The 24,694-nt window shown below is 61.9% G+C and overlaps 1 protein-coding gene across 9 annotated transcripts in view; it reads right to left on the bottom strand.

Annotated features, from left to right (window-relative positions):
• The window catches only part of WNT7B (Wnt family member 7B), a 93,857-nt gene that overhangs the window by 41,395 nt on the left and 27,768 nt on the right, over positions 1 to 24,694 (bottom strand). For 4 of the 9 annotated variants that reach the window (XM_082350836.1, XM_082350837.1, XM_082350840.1 and 1 more), the window contains exons 3-4: positions 9,209 to 9,480; positions 3,236 to 3,711 (exon numbers count right to left, since the gene is read on the bottom strand). In XM_082350836.1, coding sequence (XP_082206962.1) covers positions 3,236 to 3,711; positions 9,209 to 9,480 — 748 coding nt within the window. Of the gene's footprint in view, positions 1 to 935; positions 3,712 to 9,208; positions 9,481 to 24,694 lie in introns of those variants that run through there. The other 5 variants (XM_082350842.1, XM_082350841.1, XM_082350839.1 and 2 more) reach the window with 4 other exon arrangements.

The following is a 24,694-nucleotide window of genomic DNA, read 5'->3' on the forward strand; positions in this document are numbered from 1 at the left end:
CTGCCGTGCCCCGGGTTGGGGGGCGGGAGGGACAGGACTTGGACTCCAGACCCAGGGCGCTCTCCTGTCTCCCCCTGGAGGGGCGCGTCCTCCTCCAAAAGCCCACCTGGTGGCCCCTCCGCATGGATCTGGGTCTGGGGCCAGGCTCTGTGGGTACCCAGGCAGACGGGGGCTGTTTGATCAGCGGTTCTGCCTGATGCCAGGCTGCCGGGACAGCGGGCAGTGGCCAAACCGGCCCCACCGCATGCCTTCCGGCCCTCAGCAGGAATGCCATTCATCCTCCCTGCTCACACGGTTAGTTACCGCGGGCGGAGGCCGGGCCTCTGGGGAGAAGCAGCAAGGCCTGGTGGCCAGCCAGGGGCCGCTGAGCTCCCAGGGACCTTGGACTGCCTTCCCACACCTGGAGAGGGCCAGGAGCACCCCACGGGGCACTGGAGTCAAAACCCACCAGATACCACTGGACAGACCCACGGGGACCCTGGGGACAGACCCCTCCTGGGGTCAGAAGGGGAAGGAGGCACCGAGGGAGTCAGATGGGCCCAGGGCCTCCTGGCTGCGGGTCACCCACCCCCAGGCCCCCGCTTCTCCTGAGAGCAGCACACAGCCCCCCAGCCCGAGTCGGCTCGGCACCGGGCCCCGGCCCTCCTGTCCCTGCGGCCTGACCCAGGCTGTCTAGGGAGGCCTGAGTCTGTCCAGCTCTCACCAGTGGCCCTTGCCGGATGGGGACAGGCTAAAGGTTCCTGGAGGGTTCGGCACGACAAGCCCCTCCCCTCGCACGGCGCCAGCCCAGCCCGCACAGAGGGGCGAGGAAGTCAGAAAGGGGGGGCCGCATGCGGGCTGACGGGGAGCGGGGCTCGTCCTCGGTGGGCAGCTCAGGCGTCTCCCGACCCCCCCCCCCCCCCCCCCGGAACAAGAGCTGCAGAGACTCCGCACACTCACTTCTCTGATTCCAGCTTTATTGGAGCCGAGCGCTCCCCTCTCGGGGAGGCCAGACACAGCCCATCAGAACCCCGGCGGCTCTCCTGAAGTGAGGGCACTGCGGAGACACGCAGGACCTCGGCCACCACCGTCCCTGCCTGGGCCACGCTGACACCCCACCCCCACCCAAGGGAAGGGCTGCTGCTGACAGACTGCTAGGGGACGGCGGGGTCTCGGTGGCAGCACCTCGTAGCCGAGGGACAGTGCTCATGACGTGGTGGCATCAGGGGCCCCAAGGGTCCAAGGGTCTGTTTCAAGCAGAAGGAGGAGCCTGGCTCGGGGACAGCGCGGCCATCCCCCCTGCCCCCCAGTACCCAGTGTAGGTCACAATAATTTAAAAGACACTATAGACATTTCGACGCTATATAACAATATAAGTTAACCAGGTTCCTTGGCAGAAGATGCTAGGCCTGTGGACTCGGGGGTGTCCTGGGACCCGGGATGGGGGGGAAGGGGACTGGGGGGCATTCACAGTGGCCTGGAAGCTCCCAGGACAGCCGCTGTTGGTGGAGCGTCCTGGCATCATCGGGGCAGGCAGGGTGGACGCCAGGGCCAGGGCCCAGGGTCACTCACCCCAGGCTAATGTCCGGCCCACTTGGCTGGTCAGTAGCCTGAAGACACATTTCCACGGGTTTCTGCGAGAAAACACCCTAAATTCAGAGCAGGGGCAAGTGCATGGGCAGTGGTGCGCCAGAAGCAGGTGCACACCAGCCTTTCTGGGCCCGGACAAGTTGTGCCTCAGTCTCCCCAAGGTGGGTGGGAATATTGCCAGAGGACACGTCCAGTGCCAAGTCCCCGGCCCCCAATCTCTCCCTACCCCACACACAGTTTAAAACCAAGCAGGACCCCTTTCCATGCCCGTCCCCCAGGTTTCGGGGTGATTCGGACCTCAAGGGAGGGTCTGCGTGGTATGGGGACCACGGGGGAGTGTCTGGAGGGCAGGCATCTGCTGGCACAGCAGGTGGGAACCCAGCGGAGCAACGCCCTATCCGAGTTTTCTCAGCATCGGGGCCAGGGCGAAAGGACCAGGACCGGGCAAGAAGACCACAGGAGAAACTCTCAAAGGCACCTCGAGGCGGGGCGTGGACCCCAGTGAGGCTGGCAGCGCGGGGAAGAGCGCGGCCAGATTTTTCAAGGCCTGGGGGCTGCCCCTCACCCTGGGCATCCCCAGAACGCGTCCTTCAGGGTCAGGAAGCCTGAGCCAAGGCGGGAGCCTCCACTCACGGCCTTGGGGTCTCTGGCTAGTGCTTGAGCCATTCTGGGCCTCAGTGTCCCCATCTGTCAAATAAGGCAAACACCCCTGAACTATCCCCCTTCCCACCAGCTTGCCCCGGCACAGCGCTGTCCTGGGGGTCCGGCTGGTTCCAGGGTGGGAGGGGGCTCTGTAAACTAGGGGGTGTCAGGCTGGCAGGGGACCGGAAGGGCAACAGCATTAGGGAGGGGATGCAGCACTCCTGGAACCTGACGTGGGTGACATCTCGATGTGCTAGAGCTGATTTTCAAAAGAAGGAAAGAAAGGGCCAGAGGTCCCTGTCCGTGGCTCTGCTCAGAGGCCATCTTGGCCATGTCAGCCACCAAGCCCCTGCCCAGCTCACATGGGGACCACATGCACCGCCACCTCCCCAGGGACAGGGCCATACACGGGGATGCACCCGAGGGTACCCAGGGGCCAGAAGAGGAAGCAGAGGGCAGCAAGGGGATGAGCTAACACAGAGTATGGAGTTAGGACCGGCTATGCCTTAGTGCTAAAATCCTCTTCTGATACTAAGAAAACATAAATAATTTTTGTCAACATTTGCCCAAACCACCCTGGAGCCCAGTGACTGAGGCGGCCTGGGACAGTCTTCCCGTGTCCATACCACCAGGCGGGGGAGGACACTCAGAGTCTTGTCGCTTTGCTTTCCGGGGTATGTGGGTGTCCTTGGGGTTCACTCTCCCAGAGAAAAGAAAAGAAATTCACTGGGCCCCTCGGGGACACTCATGCCATTGGCCTCACCCTCTGGGCCAGGTGATGGGCACTGTTCTGCCACGGGAGGGGACGGGAATGGCAGGAGGGAGCCCCTGGGGGGCAAGGAGAGGGTGACCGGCCCTGGGGGAGCTCTGTCGCGCCCGCCCGCCCGCGGAGCTCCCACCTTCTCCACCCACCTCTGCCCGCGGGCCCTGCCGGGAGCACAAGTGCAAAACGCCGCGGGCGGGGCCGGGGGGCGGGGCCGCGGGGCGGGGGGGCGGGGCCGAGGGGCGGGGAGAAGCCGCTCACTTGCAGGTGAAGACCTCGGTGCGCTCGCTGCACGTGTTGCACTTGACGAAGCAGCACCAGTGGAACTTGCAGTTGCACTGCCAGACCTTGGTGTACTGGTGGGTGTTGTAGCCACGGCCGCAGCACATGGTGTCGCAGCCATCCGCGCCGGGCGAGGTGCGGTTGCACAGGCGGCCCTGGGTGCCCACGCTGCCCGTGGCCGCGTCCTCCTCGCAGTAGTTGGGCGACTTCTCGATGTACACCAGGTCCGTCTCCATGGGCTTCTGGTAGCTGCGCAGCTGCTTGATGCGCAGGAAGGTGGGCTGCCGCAGGCGGCTGGCCCGCACCACCTCCACCTGCACCGCCACGTTGTACTTCTCCTTGAGCAGGTGGCCCACCTCGCGGAACTTGGGCAGCGTGGTCCAGCACGTCTTGGTGGTGCACGAGCCTGACACGCCGTGGCACTTGCACTCCAGCTTCATGCGCTCCTCCAGGACCTGCGGGCCACGGGGAAGGCTCAGTGTGGGTGGAGGGCCGGGGCCTCCCCACTCCCTCCCACCCTGGCCTCCTCCAGACCTGGACCCGGCTCCCCACCTCCCGCTGTGTGACCACACGGTCAGTGTTTCCTCCTCCCAGGGCCTCAGTCTCCTCATCCATTAAATGGGGCTACTGACCAAAAGTCCCTACCGCATAGGGCCTTGTGAGGGTCCAGTGAGAATATTCAGAACTCGGCAGAGCATGGCGTACATTTATCAAATGTGTTTCACTAAATTCTTACGGGAGCTGCAGGTCAATGCACTGATGAGGAAACTGAGGCTCAGGGGGCCGTGGGACTCCCTGCCAGTCACAGAGCGGCAGGTGGAGAAGTTGGTGCATTGCACCCATCCAGGCTGGAGGAGGCACCTCTCGTTGGTACCAGGTCCAGCAACAGCAGGTGCTTAATAAGTGTGGATCCCCCACCCCTGTCTCTTCCACTACGCACCCTCGTGTCTGGTGTAGGCCGTGGCATGCAGTCGGCGCTTAATAAGTGGCTGTTCAGTGAAAGCCTGGCACGCACACGGAGCTCTGTACACCTTTGCTGAAGGACAGAGTGGGGGCGGGCGGGAGGTGAGTGCATGGATCAGTGAGACCCGGGCGTGCTGTCTGCTGGGAAGCCGCCCTCCGACCAGTGTTGTTCTTTCTCTCCCGCTCCCCGAGGGCCCGTGATGGGTGCAGCCGTGTTTTCCTTGGGCCTCCCTCCTTGGCCCTGGAAAGCCAATTCCCAGAGCCAGCCCTGACCCCAGGCACTCATTTACCCGGATCGAAAAGGCCCTGCCAGCCAGGCCTGATTAAAGATGGGGAATCATTAGCTGCCGCCCCACGACTGCACAAGGGCCATTTGTCAGCTGTCCGGGCTCCCGCTGGCCTCATTGTGACAGCCCAGCCCTACAGGGTCTTGGCCACCCTCTGCCCCCTGGTCCAGAACCCCAGCCCTGACCCTCAGTGAATGAATGAATGAATGAACAAATGAAAGAAAGAGAGAAACATCCACGGTGTCGGCTACCGCCCACTCACTTTCCCTGCCCTGACCACATGGGGCCCTGGACCAAGGCGAGGAACCCCGGGGCTCACGGTCCAGGTGGGAAACAGGAGGAAACTGACACACAAAGCAGCAAAGTGCAGGGGCTGTGAGAGGGGGAGGCTGCCTAGGGTGGGGGGCTTCCTGGAGTAGGTGGTGCCTGTACTAGGTGTTGATGGAGGAGTAGGAGCTCATGAGACAAAGAGGAGGGGTGAGCCAGGAGGGGTACAGCGCAAGCAAGGAAGGGAAGATTCGGCCCAAGTGAACATGACGTGAGGCTGGTGGCCTGGAGTTTGGGGGGGTGAGGCTCTCTGCTCCTGTGTGGATGGTGTTCTGGGGTGGAGCCAGGAGAAGCTGGGGAAGAGGGAGGAGGAAGGAGAGGGAAGGGTGATGCTCCAGCATGGGAGGGCCGAGGCGGGGCGGGCCCCAGTACCCAGAGGAGGGGAAGGGGCCAGGTTTGCGGAATATTCAGAACTGGAATTGCAGGGCTTGGTGACTGTGCCGTGGGGTGTTTGGGTGGAAGGCACTGGCCAGAAGTCGGGTCTGGGGGTCTGGGGGTCTGGGTGAAGGGTGGGACCTCCACCCCGGAAAAGTATATCTGGACCTCTTCTCTGCGTCCTGCCCCTCCCCCGTCTCCCCTTCATCCCATTCAGACCTCTCCTTTCCCTCCTTCAACCCCGCCCCATGTTCATCTTTGCTTGGACCATCCCCTTCCCCCAAAAGCCCCTCCCTCCATTAATCTACCCTTCAAGGCTGGGAAGCTTCCCCTGCCCTGGCCACACTGCCTGCCGTGATGCCCCCGGGCCAGGAGCTGACCAGATTCATAGCCCTCTCAGAGCCCCCAGCCCTGGGAGCAGCTCACCCCACCCCAGGCTGCTGACCCAGGAGGTGCCTCCTCAGACAGGTGGCGACGGCCAGAGACCTGGCAGGGGTGTCCAGGCTAGCATTTGTGCAGGCCAGGTGGTCCAGGCTTAACTGCCATCGGTATGCCCACTTCGGCTGCTGAACAACTGCCCCACACCTCGCTCTGCCACCTGCCCCGAGCCCCTTCCCTCCACCCCTTCCCTCCACGTTCAGATCCTGTGTGGCCAGATCCTGTGTGACAGTCAGCAGATGAAGCCGATTGGGCAGCTGTTTGCAGAGCAAGGGGCTGAAGCCTCGCTTGGCTGGGTCCCCTGGGCCTGAGCCTCTCCTGGGACGTGATCACAGGATTCAAGAATGTGCTGTTTCAGTCTCCAGTGCCCTCACGATAAGAGCGACAGTGACGGTGGCGCCAGTCCCGCTGCCCCAGGAGACCACCTGGGAGGGTGCAGAGTGACCCACCCTGCCTAGAGGAGCTGGCGGCAGAGCAGGGCCCCTCCCCTGGGCCTCACCCCTGCCCCACCGCCCTAGGTAGTGGAGGGGGTGGATGGGGGAGCTCCAGAAAAGGGCTGACCGGGATTCTTTACAGAATAAGGGATGGCCCACACTCTGGGGACAGTGCTTAGTTACTGTCAAGTTAGGGGGAGTCACAGGGTTGATGGACCGTAGTCCTGAGGGAGCCCGGAGTTGAGCAGGTCTCCACGCTCAGCTTGTCCAGCCCTGGCCCACCAGGGAGGCGGTGGGCCATGTGCCGGTCTGGGGTGGGCTAAAAGAGTGTCCCCCCCAAATTCATGTCCACTCAGAACCTCAGAAGGTGACCTTATTTGGAGATAGGAACTTTGCAGATGTAAGGAAGACTCGAGATGAGATCGTCCTGGTTCAGGGTGGGCTCTAAGTCCAAGGACACATGTCCTTATAAGAGACAGAAGAGGAGGGAACACAGACACAGAGGAGGGGCCATGTGAAGACAGAGGCAGAGACTGGATGATGCGGCCACAAGCCAAGGAGCACCTGGGGCCACCAGGAGCTGGAAGAGGCAGGAAGGGTCTTTCCCTGGAGCCTTGGTGGGAGCTCCGCCCTGCCGACACCTTGATTTAGGCCCTCTGGCTCTATGAGAGAATCAATTTCTCTTGCTCTAAGCCACGCAGTTTGGGGGACTTCGCTGTGGCAGCATCAGCTTCCTCTCCACGTGACTTGCTGAACTCCGTGGCCCTGAGGGGGCCGGGGGGGTGGGCCTGGCCTCTCTATAATGGGGCCAGGGTGCCCCAGCACTGGGATGACCAGTGAAGGTCTGGACTCAGTTCTCTAGGAAGCCTCAAAAGCCACACCCACCCCCCCTCTACCACCATGATCAGCCCCCGGGGACGCTGTGTGGCCACCACCATTGGCCTCTTCCAAGGGCTCAGACCACACACACGCTGCACAGCCCCACAGGGTCGAGGCTGTTGGAGAGGCAGTGGGGGAGGGGCACAAGGTGCATTACACCCACTGTGCGGATGGGAAGACTGACTCAGCAGAAGGACCGGGCCAGCCAGGGCCTCACAGACAGCTGGGGATAGCGCTGGCAGGAGAATCCCGGCTGCTGACCACTTTAGAGGCCTTTCCTGGGGCTGCCCTGTCCCTGACGGGCCCTCGCACTGCCCATCTGCTCCCCCCGCCCCTGACAATCTCCTTCTCCTCAGTTCATGTCTTCCAGGTTCATGGCTTCACCCCAGTCCAAAACCCCCACCATGCTGACCCTCTTCCATCCTCATCCCCCTGAGCAGGACCGGGCCCCTTCACCAGCCTCCTTGTTGTCATGCCTCCTGTCTCCCTGGGGGCCCAATCCTGCTAGCCTCCATTTCCCTTATGCCTTTTCATCACCTGTCAATTGGCAGGACCCCCTCCCACCCACCCCCTGCTGCCACCAAGTCCCCATATGTAAAATGGGGACAGTGAGACCATCCTCCCAGGGGTGTGGGAAAGCCCCTGCTCAAGACCTAAGCCACCGCAGAGGCTCAAAGGCTGGTTCAGTTGAGAGTTCAGACACACCTCCTCCTCCAGGGAGCCCTCCTGGTGCCTCCATGTAAGTGAATCGCTCCTTCCTCTGCCCTCCCAGACCCAGATCACTGTTTGCCTGTGCCTAGAGAATGGGGCCTACGTGCTGTCTGTGAGCTCCTTGGAGACAAAGGCTGTCACTCATTTCTTCATTCATGTGTTCATCTGACAATAATTTAATAACCACCTGCTGCGTGGCAACCTCTGCATCTACAGGGTGAAGTCAAACCCTGGGCCTGGCGTTCAAGGCCCATTGTGGGCCGGTCCCTGCTTACTTCTCAGGCCCTGCGTCACCACCCCTCGTGCTCCCACCAGCCGGAACCATCTGCAGCACCCCCTCCCCCACCCCTCCCCCACTCCCACCCCTCGCAAGTGCCAGCTCCTTCTGCCTCTGCTCTTCTCGGCTCTGGTACGTCCTTCAAGGCCTCACGTGGACACCACTGCCTCCCGGAAGCTACTGCTACCCCTCCCTCAGGTCCCTGGGCTCTCACTGTTTCTGGGTGCGGCCTCTGCTCCCCTCATGTGGACCCAGTTGGAGCTGTGGGAGCTCCCACGGCCAAGGCTATGTCTCACTCCTCCCTGCGCCCAGCATAACGTCTGGCACACAGAAGGGGCAGCGAGAGTGAATGAGCTCAGCTCTGGGCCCTGGGGCAGAGGGCATTTTCAACTCTTTGCCTGGAAAGGCAAGTCGTCCCTAGCCTGCAGAGCCCCTCAGGCCCTGGCGCCCTGGGTGCAGCCCCCCGGGCTGGAGAGCCAGACCCAGAGGCGTTCCGCTTGGCTGGCTACCCTATCTCGGGCCATCTTGCCGCCATGGCGGCCGCTCCTCCCAGCCCAGTATCTGGGGCCCTCATCTCCCAGGGGCGGGGCTGGACTCGCCCTGACTTCTTCCCCAGTGCGTCCCGGCTTGAATGTCCTCGGTTATCACCCACCACTCTGCGTCCCGCACGACGCATGAAGCTGGCTGCCCAAGAGCCCCCAGCTCAGTTTCTGCCCTTCCGTTCCTGCTTCCTGGGAACACCCCTTCCTCCAGTCTCTCACAGCAGTTTGAGCCAAAGGCCGCCTCCTCCGGGAAGCCTTTCCTCGTATATTGGCATGACCCCTCTAAGAGCAGGGCAGGGACATGGACTGTGGCCCAGGGGCCTCCCCTCACCCTTGGGTCCCAGGCCAGGCCCGGCTCCCGCCTTGTGTGCAAACAGGGTCCCTGTCTCACCCCTACCGCCCTCCAGCTGGGGGCCGCGGGCATCACTTCACTCCCAGCCTCAGTTTTCAAACCTCTGTAATGGGAACAGTAAGGCCCACCTCTTCGGGCCGCTGGGACGGACAGAAGTGACGGCCTGTGCTAGCACTGCCCGCCCCGCACTTTCAGGGTTCAGTTCACCACCTCCCTCGGCTAGCAGAGGAGCGCAAAGCTCCGAGGTCCACCCCGTCCCTGGGTAACGCGGCCGTCACGCCTGACCCAGGCCTGCCCGCCCCGCGCCGCCACGCCCACTGCTCGCCCCGCCCCGCCCCGCCCAGTGCCCGCCCCGTGCCCGCCCTACCTTCCTGCCCGCCTCATTGTTGTGCAGGTTCATGAGGCGCCTCGCGTTTTTCTTGATCTCGCGGGCGTCCACGAAGCGCCGGGAGAAGTCGATGCCGTAGCGCACGTCGGCGGAGCAGCCGCCCCACTTCCAGCCCTCGGCCTGGTTGTAGTAGCCCTGCTTCTCGCGGTCGCACCCGCAGTTGCTCAGGTTGCCCTGGCTGCAGGCGGCGGTGACGGCGTGAGCCACGCCGGCTGCGGTGATGGCGTATGTGAAGGCGGCCTCACGGCTCCCTGCGGGGAGGGGACGGGTGCGGACGGTGAAGCCGCGCAGGTCCCGGCCCGGTGGGCTCAGGGGACCCAGTGCTGGGCCCTGGTCCTGCTGCCGGCCGGCTGTGTGACCCTGGGCTCAGCCCTTAGCCTCTCTGAGCTTCTCACTCAGCAAAGTGGGGCTGCTAGAACCCCTCGATGCATGCCACGGCCCTGCCACCAGCATGTAAGACACTTCTCTTCCTGTCCCGAAAGCCTGGGCTGGAGGGGCCCAGTTTCCTCCTGGGAGACAGCAGTGGGGGGTCGCCTGGGAGGGGATGTTTGGGGTCTGTGCCTCTGTCAGCCTCCCAGCGCTGCTCGTCATGAATCAGCCACTTGTGCTGATCCTTTTTGGGGGCACCCACCCCACCAGCCAGGAGCCAGACAGACTTGCCCCAGCTCAGAGCGGCGCCAGGGCCCTTTGCTGCCGTCTGTCTGTCTGTCTCTCTCTCTCTAACCACCCACTGTCACCCCATCACCAGGCCCTGGCCTCCTGAATGTCCCTTCTCCTCCAACACCCCTGCCTGCTTCAGGGGCCTCTGAACTGCCACACTCGGGTGCCGGTCCTCCCGACCTCCCTCACCTGCCAGCCACCCTCCAGGCAGGCGCAAAGTGCAGCTCTGCACCGCCCCCCCACACACACTTTCCCTCCCTCTCCTCTGCCTGAGCTGAGAAGGGAAGGCCTGCCGTCCAAGCCTGAAGTCCATGTCCAGCTGGACCCCCCAGCCCCCTCTCCCCATCCGCCACCCAGAACAACTCAAATCCGGTGCTGCTCACATGCTCCTGGAGGGTTCCTGGTCTTTTCGGTGTAATTTCCTTCCCCTTCATGCCCAAATTTTAACAACTTTCCAAGGCCAGTTCCAATGCCTCCTCCTCCAGGCAGCCTTCCCAGACCACCAGCCAGAAGGGAGCCCGGGCTGCCCGATCTCCCTCAGTGGCAGGTCTGACGCTCTCATTGCTCTCGACACTGTCCACCTGGTTAGCCCTACCACTGGGACTTGCCAGCTCCACACGGGTCAAAGGCCCCTCAGATGAGCGGGTCCAGCTCTCATTCTTTATTTTCCACAGCCTCCAGCCTGTGCATCCTGCCATCCTGGCCCCAGTCTCTTGAGCCCCTCTCACCTTGCCCACGAGCACAGAGGCTCCCTGCGGGCCACGGCCGGGTCTGTGTGGTCCCCAGCACCTGCCACTATGGGTACAGAGCTCAGTGATGTCACCTGGACCAAAGCCGAGCTCTGCTGAGCGGGAATCGCACTGCCCTCAGCAATAGCGAGGTGTGGCCACTGGAAACCCACGACCCCATCCTTGCACAAGCCCTGTGTTTGTGCCCCACGAGCAGCAGCGTGCCCCTCTGTGTGCTTGGTGCCGTCCCTATTGTTGGGGGCTGGCGTCATCCCCCCAGACTGAGAGAGGGTGGAGGGTCAAGTTAGGCCCATTCCACAAACATCCACTGAGCACCAGCTGCATGCCCAGCCCTGTGCTGGGCGCTGACTATGTGCTCTGGGGTCCACCTCCTCACCCACCAACCAGCTGGGGGGGGCTCACCTAGATGGGGTCCCTGTTCCCCTGGGGGGCTTACCCTCAGGGAGGTCCCTGTCCCCAGGGTGGCGGGGCCCACCCTGGGTGGGGTCCCTGTCCCCGGGGTGGTCTTCATCCTCAGTGAGTTCCTCTACCCTGGGGGTCTCACCCTCGGTGGGGTCCCTGTTCCCTGGGGGGCTCACTTATCTGGGGTCCCTGTTCCCGGGGTTTCTCCCATTCAGGATGAGGACCAGGGTGAGACCTTCTGGTCGCAGGGGCCCAGGGCAGAGGAGGCTTTGGTTGGCCTCTGCTGTCTCGGAGGGGGCCATAGCTTCCTGGAAACTTCCATCCTCTGAGAAGAGCTGACGGGAAGGTGGTGTCGGGCATCCCTTCCTCCCCGGAAAGATCAGGGTCTGCAAAGGGCACAGGGCGGCACTGCCCTCCCAGGGCCTTGCTGGACATCCACCCCCTCCTCCCGGGTGGGCCCTTCCTGCCCACACTTCCCACCTCCCGCGCGGGGACCGCTCTGCTGCCACCGCTCTGTAAGAAGCCTCTCTCAGCACAGTGAGTGGCTCTTGGAGGATCACCGAGGAGCCCTGGTCCCTGCACCGTCCAGGCCACCAGCCGGGAGCACCAGACAGACACAGGGACAGGGAGAGGATGGTGCAGAGTGGGTTACTGAACTCCTCGCTGTTGGTTTGGTGTCACCCAAGCCCAGCAGGGCCTGCGACAAGCTTGCGCACGGGCGGGGGAACAGCGGTGAACTCATGGGGGGATTCCAGGAGAGGAGGGGACCACAGTGCTCTGCGAGGAGGGGCACAGGGAACAATGGAACCTCCAAGAATGCCCTGACCTGCCTCTCTAAGGGGGGGCGGGGGGTGGAGTCAGGGAAGGCTTCCTGCAGGAGGTGACATCTTAAATCTTACCAAGAAGTATGAGTTAACTCCCCATGAGCGCGTGAGAGTGTGTGTACGTGATGTGTGTGACTGAGTACATGGTTTCTGAGTATGTGAGCGTGTGAGTGTATAGTTGTGTGGCGCGTAGGTGGTAGGTGCGCACTCCTGGTGCACACAGAGCAGGAGCAGAGGTGCAGAGGTGTGAAATGGCTTTCTGTTGCTGGCGCAAGTCTGAGATCAAGAGCAATAAGAAAAGAGGTGGCCGAGGTCCCAGGGAGCCAGCTTGTGGGTGGCCAGAGATGTCCCATGAAGCAGAGGGCACTTTCTGTGCAGGTGCTGCGGCAAGAGGCTGTAGGGTTTGGATCTTGGAGCTCACTCTGGCTACACGAGGGGTGGGGTCCTGGAACTGTTTAGAAAGTGGATTAGCAGAGCTGCGCTTCTCTCCTCCTCACGCCATCACTCACCTGCTGTCACAGCACCAGCACCCCTCTAACCCTTAACACGTGTTCTCATCGAACTGTCCCGACAGTCGTGCAAGGCAGGTTTCATCCTTATTCCCATCTCACAGGAGAGGACACTGAGGCACACAAGTTATGAGACCAGGTGTTAGGGGCTGAAGCAGGACTCGAACCCAGGCAGTGGAATCAAAGCCCAGCGAGGCAGATGGAGGGACTCGGGGCCTGGGGCGCAGGTCACCGGAGGCCATCCTGCCCCCAGCTTGGCCCCTGTGCAGCTCAGTGACCTTGGGCAGGAGGAGGCAGGAGAAGAGGTGTGCACAGCCCCCTTGCGGAGGAGATGCTGCACTTGGACCATCTGTGGACCCCAGGCGTGCAGTGGCGGCGGGGGCGCTCGCGGCAGGGGAACGCTGGCTGGGAGCTCTGGGGAGGTAGAGCTAGCCTCAGAGTGGGCGTGTCACAAGCTAGGCGCCTAGCAAGGGGTTAGAAATCTCCACCAGTTGTGTAATCACACCAAGAGGCCAGGCCAACGGCGTTAAAGGTGCCACAACCAAGCCCTGCCTAAGCGAGCATGGTGTGGCGTGCCCTCGGAGGCCCTGGACCTGCCGCTGCCCGTGACCCTCTTCTTCCCCAAACGCTCTCCCTCTCTGTCAGCAGCCAGATGGGGGACTCCCACGTCCTCCATCCTAACGCCCCCAAGCAGGCCAGCAGGCGCCCAGGCCAGGCCGATGTGTTTGGAGGGCATTTCACAGAACCCTCCCTCCCAGCCTTTCTGCTCCCGCCTGGTTTCTGCCCGAGCTCAGCTCAGACCCGGTTACTCATCAGTTACTCACCGGGCTGCCGCTCCCACTAATTCCTTTTTTATTTGCTTTTAATGAGCCAAACCCTCTCATCTCACCATGGAGACAAGGGGGAGGCAAGCAGTGAGAGAGTTGTAGTCTAGGGAGAACCGAGGAGGATGAGGTGGGGTCCTGGATGGAGGGGTTCCCACGCTCCCGCACTCTGCACATGCATCTTATTTAATGCTCACGACAGCCCCGTGGCCCCATTTCACAGACCTGGATGCTTCGTTACTTGCCCCAGGTCACAGTGTGCCTGACATGGAGGGAGGAGACGGGCCCCTCCCCAAATCACCACTGGGGCCGGCTTGGAATCCCTGGCGTGTCGCCTGCGTGTCCTCCAGCGTGAGAAGGAGCCAGTGCATAGATTTAGAAAGAAGCCCCTTGAACCCGTGCGCCTTGGCCAGCAAACATCGATGGCTCCCCAAGCCTCAGAGATGCCCTCAAGCCCTGGAAGCCTGACCCCAGCCGTCCCACCCACCACTCCATCAAGCCCCACTTGGCCAAGTCCAACAGCTGGTCCACACCACTGTTCTGGAATCGGAGCAGGCTGGTTCCCTGCTGCCTGCCCTGGTGGACGCCGGCCCCCTCTTTGCTGGGAACCCTGCCTGCGTGCCCATGTGTCTGCAGCTCACCCAGGCTCTGGACGCAGCTGGGAGGCCCCCTGCTCCCGGAAGCCCCACTGGGGTGAGGGCCCTCCTCTGGGCTCCTGCCAGGTGCCTGCGGGCTGCAGCGGTGGTGGTAGGATCCATGTCTGATTCTCCCAGGTACGCCCACCCTGCAGCATTATTCCCTGAGTCTTCATGTGAGCAGGGCTGGGGCTGGACGCACTACATTCATCACCTTCTTTTATCTCCACGACCACCCACGGAATAGATCCTCTTGATGCGACCCGTCTCGCAGGTGGGAACACTGAGCCTCAAAGGCGGGAAGTGATTTGCTCCAGGCAGTAGCAGTAATGGCCATCTGAGCACAGCGGCTGCTCCAGATCTGTCTGGTGATGAGGGTGGGGAGTTGCGTGAAGGCAGCGTGGATGGTCTGTTTGGGGCCAGCAGCTGTCCTGGGGGTACACTTCGGACTTGGGAGGTCCGGGGGCCCCTCTTGGGATCCAGAGCCATCCCAGCGTGGATCTGTACCCTCAGACACCAGAGCCAGCAGCGGGGTCCTGCAGTCTGCATCTGGCACCTGACAGGTCAAGGTGGGCTCCATTAGCCATGCGGGGCCCCCGGCCCGAGTTTTCGGGAAAGCAGAGAGGGAGGTACGGGGAGACTCAGGGAGAAGCAGGCAAGAAAGCCTTGGACTTGCATTCTCACACCTGCTGTGCGGCCCCAGGCAAGTCACAAACCCTCTCTGAGCCTGTGTCCCATTTGCCCTACGGCCCCAGGAGCAGCTCTAAGAGCAAACAGGACAAATGGGCATCGCCCTCAGCATCCCCAAATACTGAGCGGGCCAGGGAAGACCAGGTACAGTGCGGGGCTCCAGGACAGGCCCAGGCACCTCTCCGTGCGGTCCAGAGCCTCCTCCCCGTCGGCCTGCCCAGCTGCCCCCTCCACGCCTATTCTGGATGAATCCAGAACAGCCAAGCCCTCAGAGACCACTGCCCCATGGGTAAACTGAGGCGCTGGCCACTCAGGGGCCATCCAGCTCTGCTCTCTCTTTGCTCTTGGTTATTCAAACTTAACCGCCCCCCACTGCCCTGCTCCGTGCCTGCCAGACCTGACTCCCAGGGAAAGGGGGTCTTCCTGGGTCAGCAGGGCCTAGCCCACCCGGCCGTCCCCTCACCCTGACCCCGATGAGGACGCTGGAGACCAGGCAGATCTTTGTGAGCAGTTGCTGGAGGGGACAGGTGTGGCTCCTGGGTCATGCGGGGGCCTGGGCAGAACAGAGGTCCCCTCACGCTCCCAGGGCAGAGCTGGGGGCTGTGCCCGCCCTCCCCAGGCCCCAGGCACACACACCCCCCTCCCCAGTGTCCACTCAAAGCCACTGCCACTTCCTAGCATCCCGAGGGGCCTGGCACACTATCTTTAGAAAGCCACAAAAAGCCCGGATTGAGCTCATAATGACCTGATTAACTGCAGGCCTGGGGAGGCAAGGTGAGAAAGGCACTTGGATCGCTCTGAGAAGGGGAGCTGGGGATCCGGAACCTAGGGGCTGGGAGGGCCTCGGGGACCATCCAGTGCTACGCTACAAGGAGTCTGAGGCCCAGAGAGGGGCAGCACGCTGCCCAAGGTCACACGGTGGCTCAGGAAGTGGGGGAGCCCAGACCTGACATTCCGGAATGACTGAGGTGAGGTCAAAGCCCCAGAGAAGGGGCTCAGAGTCTGAGACCTCGAGTTCAAGTCCAGACCCTAAAATTGGCCAGTTGGGTGACCTTGGACCAATCAAGGGGCCTTTCTATGTCTCGATGTCCCCACTTTGCAAAATAAGGATAACTGCTCTGATACGGCCAAGTCGCCGTGTCAGAGGACCCACGCGCGGTCCCGGGAGGGCAGGCCTGGCCCCAGCACACAGAGGGGTCGCTGGCCTGAGCTTCATGCCCACATGTGTGGGACACACCACACATGGGCTCTCCGTGGGTGTACACAGGTTTAGGCATCCATGCGTGTGTACCTCTGCACGTGTCCCCATGCCCGTGTCCCTGGGCATATGCCTGGACTTACGTTTGCACAAATGCAGTTCCTATAAGTGTGAGCAAGTGTGTGCTCCTGTGTGTGTTCCTGTGCTCGTGGCCAACACAGCTCAGATCTGTCAAACCCTGCCTCTCTGCCAACCTGTACTCGCCCCTCTTTGAAAAAACACAGCATTTTCTACAATTCAGTGATAAAAAGGCGAACAACCCAGTTTAAAATGGGCAAAGGATCCGAATAGACATTTCTCCAAAGAAGGTATAAAAATGTCCATTAAGCACAAAAAAAGATGCTCAACGTCATTAGCCATCAAGGAAATGCAAATCAAAGCCACAATGAGACAGCACTTCACACCCACTAGGATGGCTAAAATAAAAAGAGAGACACTAACAAGTGCTGACGAGGACGTGGAGAAATCAGAACCGTCATGCACTGCTGGCGGGAAGGGAAAATGGTGCAGCCACTATGGAAACCGTTCGGAGGTTCCTCAAAATGTTAAATACAGAGTTACTATTAACATTTAACCCCGCAATTCCTCTCCTAGCTATGTACCCAAGAGAAATGAACACACGTGTCCACACGACAACTTATATGTGAATACTCATAGCAGCATGATTCACAATAGCCAAAAGGAGGAAGCAACCCAAATGTCCAGCAGCGGATGAATGGATAAAGAAATTGTGGTCTCTCCACACAATGAAACACTATTCAGCCATATAAAGGAACGAAGTACTGACACAGGCTGCGACATGGATGAACCTTGAAAACATGATGTTCAGTGAAAGATGCCAGACACAAAAGCCACGTGGTGTATGATTCCATTGATATGAAATGTCCAGAATAGGTAAATCCACAGAGATAGAAAGCAGATGAGTGTTGCCAAGGGCGAGGGGGATTGGAGGATGATCGCTAAGGGTTTCTTTTTGGAGTGATGAAAATGTTCTAAAATTGACTATGGTGATGGTTGCACAACCTATGACTACACTAAAAACCAGTGAATAGTACACTTTAAATGCCTGAATTGTACTGTATATGAGTTATATCTCAATAAAGCTGTTATAAAAACATACAGCATCTGATGGTTTTAGGGGATTGCATACAACCTGTCCTACTCGATTTAAACCCTCACAGGGGCCCCACCTCACAGTGAGGATGCTTGGCTCAAAGGAGGCAGGTGACTGGCCCAAGGTCTCATGGCAGGCTGACCACAGAGCTGGGATCTGACCCAGGACCCCAGAGTCCATGCTCAGACCACTCCCCCCGCACCCACCAGAACAGGGAAACCACACAGTCTGTCTCCCCCCTCACTGACCAGGCCTGAGACCCAGGCTTGCATGTGTCACGCCCGGGCACCCTACTCCATCTCTCACCCTTCCCTCCCTCACTCCTCTGCTACCATCCCAGCACCAAGCATGGCCTGCCCTCCTGGCCAACCCCAGGGCCCCAGGGATGAGGCCCTCAGCCCCTACCCATCCCCAAGCCTATGGCCAAGCATACAGCAGGACAAGACTAACACATCACAGCCCAGGGGACTAGTGGACTTGGGAGGGGGTTCACAGGGAGTGCAGGCAGAGGGCCTCGGTCAGAACCACGGAGGGGACAGCAGGATGGGTGGCTGTAGGGAGGGACTTGGGTGGAGGATGACCAGTGCGGGCCCCTCTCAAGAAGGATGCCGAACCGCAACAAAGAGTAGCCCTGCTCGCTGCAACTAGAGAAAGCCCGCGTGCAGCAACGAAGACCCAACACAGCCAAATAAATAAATAAATAAATAAATAAATAAATAAAATAGAAAAATAATTAAAAAAAAAAAAAGAAGAATGCCAAAGGTGAGTCCTAAATGACAAGAGGAATGAGCCATGCAAAGGTGCAGGGAACAGTGTTCAGGCAGAGGGAACAGCAATGCTAAGGCCACAGGGAGGGAATGAGCCGCATGTGTGTGGTTTGATGCAGGAGAGACAGCCACTCCATGGTGACTTTGGGAGCCCGTGGGGACGATATTAGATTTTATTCTACAAAGATGAAAAGCCCCTAGAGGGTGCTGCTGTGACCGACATTGGACATGGGACAGGGTGGGCGTCCCGAGTCCTTGGCCCGGCCAGTGGGACACTGCCAGCTGGTGGGCTCCCCCGCTCCTCTGAGACCCCCACCACCACCCCATTCAGCCCTCAGGCTCCCAGGAGCTTAGAAGGGGTGGGAGAATACCTCCCCCTGCCCACAGTTTACAGGTGGAGAGATGGAGGCCAGGGAGGCCAGGAGACACCCTAGGCCACACCAGCAGCTCCTGGGGTCCCCCAGCAGGGCAGTGCAGCGCCCGTGTCCCAGCCTTGGCTCAGTCATGGGGCCTGGGCATGCACCCCCTGCCCGAGCTGCATCCCAGCACACACGGGGCGAGGTGGAGAGGCCGGGGGAACGGGGGAGGCAGGGGAGCCCAGAGATGCCTCGAGGCCCACCAGGCCCCAAATCCCCATTTGTGCACTTGAAGGGTCAGAAACCCAGAGGCCCCGCCCCACCAGGCCCCCTGCCATCCTGACCTAGGATTCTGGCGGGGTGGGGGGCCTGGCCTGGACCACCACCGGGGTGCGACCCGCGCTCGGCTGAGTGCCTGCTCGAGAGGCTGCCTTGCACCCCCGTGCCTCCTCCTGTACCTGCTAAAGGGAGGCGATAACATCACCCACCTCGCGGGGTCCAGCGCCGCGTGGGTGAGGACGTGCTCAGGGCGCGGGGGCTGCTTTTATCACCCATCTCAGAGCGGCCTGGACCCTGGGCCTGGGACGGGCGAAGGCCTGCGCTGGCGCTGTGTGCGTGCACTTGCGTGTGCCTGTGTGTTGCCCTCTCCGTGTCCCTCTTGCTGTAGGTCTCTGTCTGTCCTTCCCTCTCAGCTTCTGCCTCTCTCTCTACGTCCCTCTGTCCCTCTCTGTCCCCCTGGCTCTCTCCGGCCCCGTCCCAGCCGCCGCCCCGGCTCGTCCCCGGCTGAGTCAGTGTCTCCACGCTAAGCTCTTCCCTGCCGTTGTCATAAACAGAGCACTGGAAACAGTCGTGCCAGGTCCGAACACGCCGGCACACCCGCGCCCGCGGCCTTTGTTCTGACCCAGCGGGGCCCTCACACCCGCAGCGGCCCTCCAGGGGGGTCGTGCTCCGGCTGGGCCCGGGGGGCCTGGCCCAGGGCCACGTGGCGAGGGGCAGCCAGGGCCCAGGGGTCTGCGTCCCCAGCTGGGCTGGCCTTCCAGGAGCTTCCACCCCTGCCCCGTGGCTCTGGGGAGGCTGGCAAGGCCTCTTCTGCGGCCGCTCTCCTTAGGGAGGTCAGCCCCGGGCAACCTGCCCTCAGACCACTCCCTCCTTCGTCGGGCCTGCGGCAAAATCAGCCACTGCCTGTGAGGGGGGACGGATGGAACCAGAGCCCCTTCCCCGCCCCCCCGCAGCTGCCCCCTGTCCCCACCAGCCGGTTCCCGGACCCCCGCCGGGGCACAGGGCTGAACCGTGGGTTCAGATCTCTAGTTCTCACCGGCGTGTGACCTTGGCCAAGACAGGCTTCCGTGGGCCTCAGTCTCCCCATCTATGCTGTGCGGACAAGGGAACCAGGAGCGAGTGGTGTTTGTGCAAGGGCCCGGCCGCAGCGCCCTTGGAAGGAATGGTGGTCCCACAGTGGCGGCAGGAGTGGTCCCAGGTGGAGACGGACCGAAGTCTGGGCCAGGCCTTGCCCTTGGAGGCCGGGGGTGGAGGCCCGCCCACCTGGGATCTGTGTCCTGCTCGGTGGACCAGAGCCCGGCGTCCTGGACCCCTTGTCCGTGGAGCCCTGGGCAGATGTGCGTGCCAAGGAAGCAGAGGGTCTTCCTGCCCCTATTCTGAGGAGAGACGCCCCCCAAGTCCTGCTAGCGTTGGGGCCCCAGCCTCAGCCCTGGTGCGGGTGGGTAGACGGGGGCCCGGAGAATGGGAGGCCGTGCCCAGGGTCACACGGTGGGACCGCGGCAGCGCCCTCCCCCTCCCAGACCCCATCCCCCCCACCACAGTCTGTCCTGTCTGTCCGGGCCCTGCCAGTGAAGGTGGAAAATTCCCATCCTGGATGAGTTCCAGGCGGACCTAGAGGAGCCAGGTGGAGGGATCAACCAGCGCCCAGCCTAAGCCCCCAGCTGCTCACCACTGGCAGGTCCAGAGCCTGGTCGCCTCGGATCCACTGCTCCCGGGAGCAAGCTGGCCTTCCGGTGCAGGGGGCCAGAGCCAGGGCCACCTGGAGCGACCAAGGCTCGTCACATCCTGAACCAGGAGTGGGCTTGGGGCGCCCTGCCTCCAGGAAAGTCTTTCTGATCCTGACATTCGAGGCCCCAGTTCTCCCCAGTGTCCTGGCTGCCGGGACCCCGAGCCTCGAGCCTCGACAATGTCTGCTCTGCTGCCTCAGGCTGGGCCCCCGGGACGGGGGTGGGGGTGGGGAGTGACCAGGACAGACAGGACGAAGCTGTGTGTCCCTCAGAGCTGGGGCCTGTGGGCCGAGAGGGCGTGCCCGGTGCGAGGCCGGGGCCCAGGCAGGCTTCCCAGTCCAGCCCCGTCGGCTCCCCCAGGGCGTCCTGGGTGCAAGGCTCCGAGAGCAGGGCTGGGTGGCCTTCACTCCACTGCCAGCGCCCTGGCCCTGGCCTGGCAGACAGCAGGCGCTCGGAGCTTGCGGCTGAGCAGTTACAGGGGCTGCCAAAGGAAGCCACCCTCACGCCCCTGCGCTGCCCCAGGAAGCAGCTGGTCAGCGACCCCCTGCCCTCAGCCGAGCTGGAGGACGGCGTCCTGGGAGAAGACGGTCAGACGTGGGTTCAAATGTCCGCTCTGCCCCTGACCAGGGTGACTCCGGGCAACTCCTGACCCCTCTGAGAGCAGTGCCACCAACAGAAGTCTCACACGAGCCACGCAGGTCATTTTAACTTTTCTAGTTGCCACATAAAGAAAAGTGAAGATAATTAGGTGAACTTAAATTTGGTAACATATTTTATTTAGCCAATATATCCAAATATTACCATTTCTACATCTTAATTTTAAAAGATCATTAAAGAGCTATTATACTTGCTTTTTTTCTCTCCAAGTCTTTGAAATCTGTCATGTATCTTACACTCAACGGCACGTCGCAGTTTGCACGCACCAGATTTCAAGTGCTCTCCTGCCCGCGGTGGCCTGTGCCCCCAGAGTGGACAGTGCAGCCTTCGTCCCTCCTGGGGACTCACGTCGGACCTCCCTGAGCCTGGTCTGCAAGCCCCGGGCAGGGGGCTGGGCATGCAGTAGGTGCACAGGGCCTGGGAGCTGCCCTTTCTCCCCCAAGGCCCCGGCCAGTGGCCGACCTGGAAGCCCCCAGACCCTCGCCTTTCAGACACTCAGAGGTAGGTCACTCTGCTCCCTCAGATTGTCCAGAAACCGAGGGCCTTTGCTGAGCCCCTACTGCAGGCAGCCAGGAGGCTGAGGGCTTGCTCCCAACGCAAATCTCACCCACAGAACAAACGGGCGCCACGTGAGGCAGGATTAGGGGTGGCCCCTATGCCTGGTCATGTCCGAGCGGCACGTGATGGGCGGGACTCAGTGTTCCATGGCAGCTCGGGGTGGGCGGGGGCCCGAGTGCACGCAGCTGCAGCCCCCATGCCCCGTGCCAGTGGGTCCCAAGGGGCTGGGCTCAGGCAGAGATGGGGCAGTGGGCGGCAGGAGCCCCTCTCTGCCCAGACCCACCTGTGCCTTCCTGGCCTTCAAAGCGCTCACACCTCAGCCCACAGCCCTCCAGCCGTGACCCCTCCTGCCGCCTCCGGTCTCCCCACCTTCCCGTTTGCTCCAGACGCTCCCACAGTTCCTGGAAAATACCGTCCGCTTTCTGGCCTCTGGGCTTTGGCACATGCTGTTCCCTCCACCTGGAGCCCCCTTCCCTGCTCTCACCTTCAGGCGGGTCTGGGTCACTCTGATCCTCCCTCGGGTCTCAACGGACACATCACCCCACCAAGGAAGCCCTCGACAACAGTCCTCATTCCGTTATGGCGCCTGTTAGAAATGCCCTGCCTTGCTCGGGATCCCTGGGGGCCCTGAGTTTCTAACGGGTGTCCCTGGAATACGAGGTTCACCCCTGACTCTCACGTTTTCCCCGTCCTCCTCCCGCACCCCATGGAAGAAGACAGCTGAGTTGGGGACACATTCACGCACCCCACCCCCACAAGCTCATTTCCAGGTAACGGAAGAGACGGGTAGGAAGGGTCAGGGTGGCCCAGCCTCGCTCTGTAGGGGAGGAAATAGGCTTGGGTGGGCTCGGGTGGCCAGAGGGTGGAGGCCGCCAGGCATGAGGGGAGACCGCGTTGGTGGAGGGAGGATTAGAGTGGGCCTCAACTCCCCAGAGGAAGCACAGCAACTGGCACCCAGAGGGCCCCAGGGCAAAGCCGGCACAGGGTCATCATAAGAAAGATCTATCTTATGTGGAGTAGTAAGCTCCCCATCCCTGGAAGCATACAAGCAACAGCACCAGGTGCTGGGAAAGGAGCTGGAACTTTGCACAGGCATTGATTTGCGCCTTTAAAGGGTTTGCCTTCAGCTCTCAAGATCTAGGCACGGCCCAAGGTCACAGGCAGGGCCTGAAGGGGGCCTGTCCCACCCACCCAGGCCATCCCCCCTCTCAGGGCCAATCATTAATTGGCACCGCTCGAGTGGCTGCCTGCCAGCCCATGGCCCGGCTCCGATCCCGTGCCCGGGGCACCTGCATGCCTCTTACATGGGCTGGCCTCGCTGCTCAGCCCGACTTCCTGCTTGTGACTCCCAGGAGTTGAGCCCTGCAAGGAGCAAGGGGCCTGCTCAGACCACCATCACGGCACGCAGAGGCACTCCTGCTGCCTGCGGGACTCAGCCCAGCTCAGCCTGCAGCCAGGGCCCTCCTGGCTGAGAGCTGGGCCTTCCTCGGAGGGCAGCGAGGAGCCAGGGAGGGCTTCAGCCTGGTCGGGAGACAGTCTGGGTGTTACGAAGCCCACCCACCGGGGGCAGAGAGCAGAGAGAGCCTTAGGCAGGTGCTGAGCTGGTCCGGGGCTGACAGACCCGGGGGGATGAAGCACCAGGGTGTGACTTCAGCCCGGCTGTGGATGAGGAAGAGCCAGGAGGGGTGAAAAAAGGCGTTGCCCGGCCAGGCCAGCGGGGAAATCAGATGTGAATAAGCAGGCAGAGGGGAAGGGCCTCCCAGGGTGAGAAGCTGCAGGAGCAAAGTCCCACAGGAGGGAAGGGGCCCAGCAGGCTTGGGGAAGAGAAGGAAGTCAGCGAAGGCTAAAGCTCTAGTTTCGAGAAGGGATGGAGGGAGGCAGGGGCGACTCAGACGCCAAGCTAGGAAGCTAACTTTATCCTGGGCACTAGGGAGCTACTGTAGGTTTTGGAGGAAGGGAGTGACATGGCATGGACGGGGCTGGGAAGGAGGCAAAGGGAGGAACTGACAGCTGCCAGAGGAGGGCCAGAGAGGCAGGCCCGCAGTGGCCATGGGGCAGAGCGGGGGGATGGACAGAGGAGACAACTCCAGGTTTCTGCTGGACGACTGGGTGGTGAGGCCAGCAGGGGAGGCTGAGGATGGAGATTTCAGCAGCAAGATGCTGAGCGTGTTGACCAGAGGCTCCCGTGGGTCAGCCGCGCCGAGTGGTCCACAGGGCGCGGCCATGATGGTCTTGACGCCGGGGGAGAGCTGATTGGGGCGGGGCTGGGAAGGAGCAACCAGAGGCTAGAGGAAGCCCAGGTGAGCTGGGGCCCAGCCAAGGAAGAGGGTCAATCGGCCACACCAAGGTCACTAATGGCCGGGACAGGGGTGACTGGAGTGAGAAAATGAGGGACGGGGACAGTGGGTGTGGACATATCTGCCAAAAACTCTGCCTCTGAAATGCTCGTGAAAGTGAGAGGGGGTGTCCTAGGTGGGCTCTCTAGAAGCAGAGCCTGAGACGCCTGATCCCAAGGGGAGCTCAGGGCGTGAAGAATGTCACAGAGCAGCCCCACCTGCACAAGGGGACTTTATACCCTCTGCATCAGCCCATCCTCGGCTGTAGGCACCCCTCCTCTCTGTGGGCAGAGGGCTAGACTCCAAGAAGGAACAGCTGTGAGCTGTAAGCCGAGATCCTTACAGCACCAGGGGCTGCTCTCAGGGAAAGTGATGTGGGTCCCCTATGCGGGGGCCGGTCGCTGGCAGGGGGGCCAACGCCACTCCTCTGGGCTTTGAAGGGTGCATAGGAGCCCGGCATTTACTACTGGTACTACTGGTGAACTCCCTGCCTGGGGCCTGACCCTGAGGAGAGGATAAAAGAGGCCAGGTCTCCCTCACCGCCTATGTCTTGAGGTCCTAAATGAAGGGCAAGCTCCCCCCTGTCCTCAGGCCACAGGACCAGGTCCACTGCCCATCCCCCTTTGCACAGGGAGGCAGGGAGGGCTACCAGAAAGGGGGTCTGAACCCAGCTCCCCCGTGTGGCCACCGGCCACCGCACCACTCCCCTGGCCTCAGTGTCCTCAGCTGTGCAGTGGGGATGGTCACAGCTGCCTCGGAGCCCAGGGTTCTGGGGGGGAGGAAGGGGAAGAGGACGGGGAGTGCCAGGCAGGCAGGTGGGCATCTGGCATGAAGCGGGCACCGGTGCCCATGCCCTCCCAACTGCGGGGGACGGGGCAGGCAGTCCCACCCTCTCCGCTGGCACCTGGAGGGAGGAAGATGCACTTGGGTGGTGGGGCCCTCGGGAGGGGGAGGTGCCACCCTCCTGGCTGTGCCAGGTGGCACCCACAGGCTGCTCACCGCAAAGAAGCCCCTGGGGGCTTTCCCTGTGCCTCCCCCAGCCCCACGCAGGCGTTCCAAGCCCTGCAGAGCTCAGCTCTGGCCTCAGTCCCGCCAGCTGTGACTCCGCTCGAAAGGCCCA

The sequence above is a fragment of the Balaenoptera borealis genome (genome assembly GCF_965194805.1).
Source record: "Balaenoptera borealis genome assembly, chromosome: 13".
Taxonomy (NCBI): Eukaryota; Metazoa; Chordata; class Mammalia; order Artiodactyla; family Balaenopteridae; genus Balaenoptera; species Balaenoptera borealis.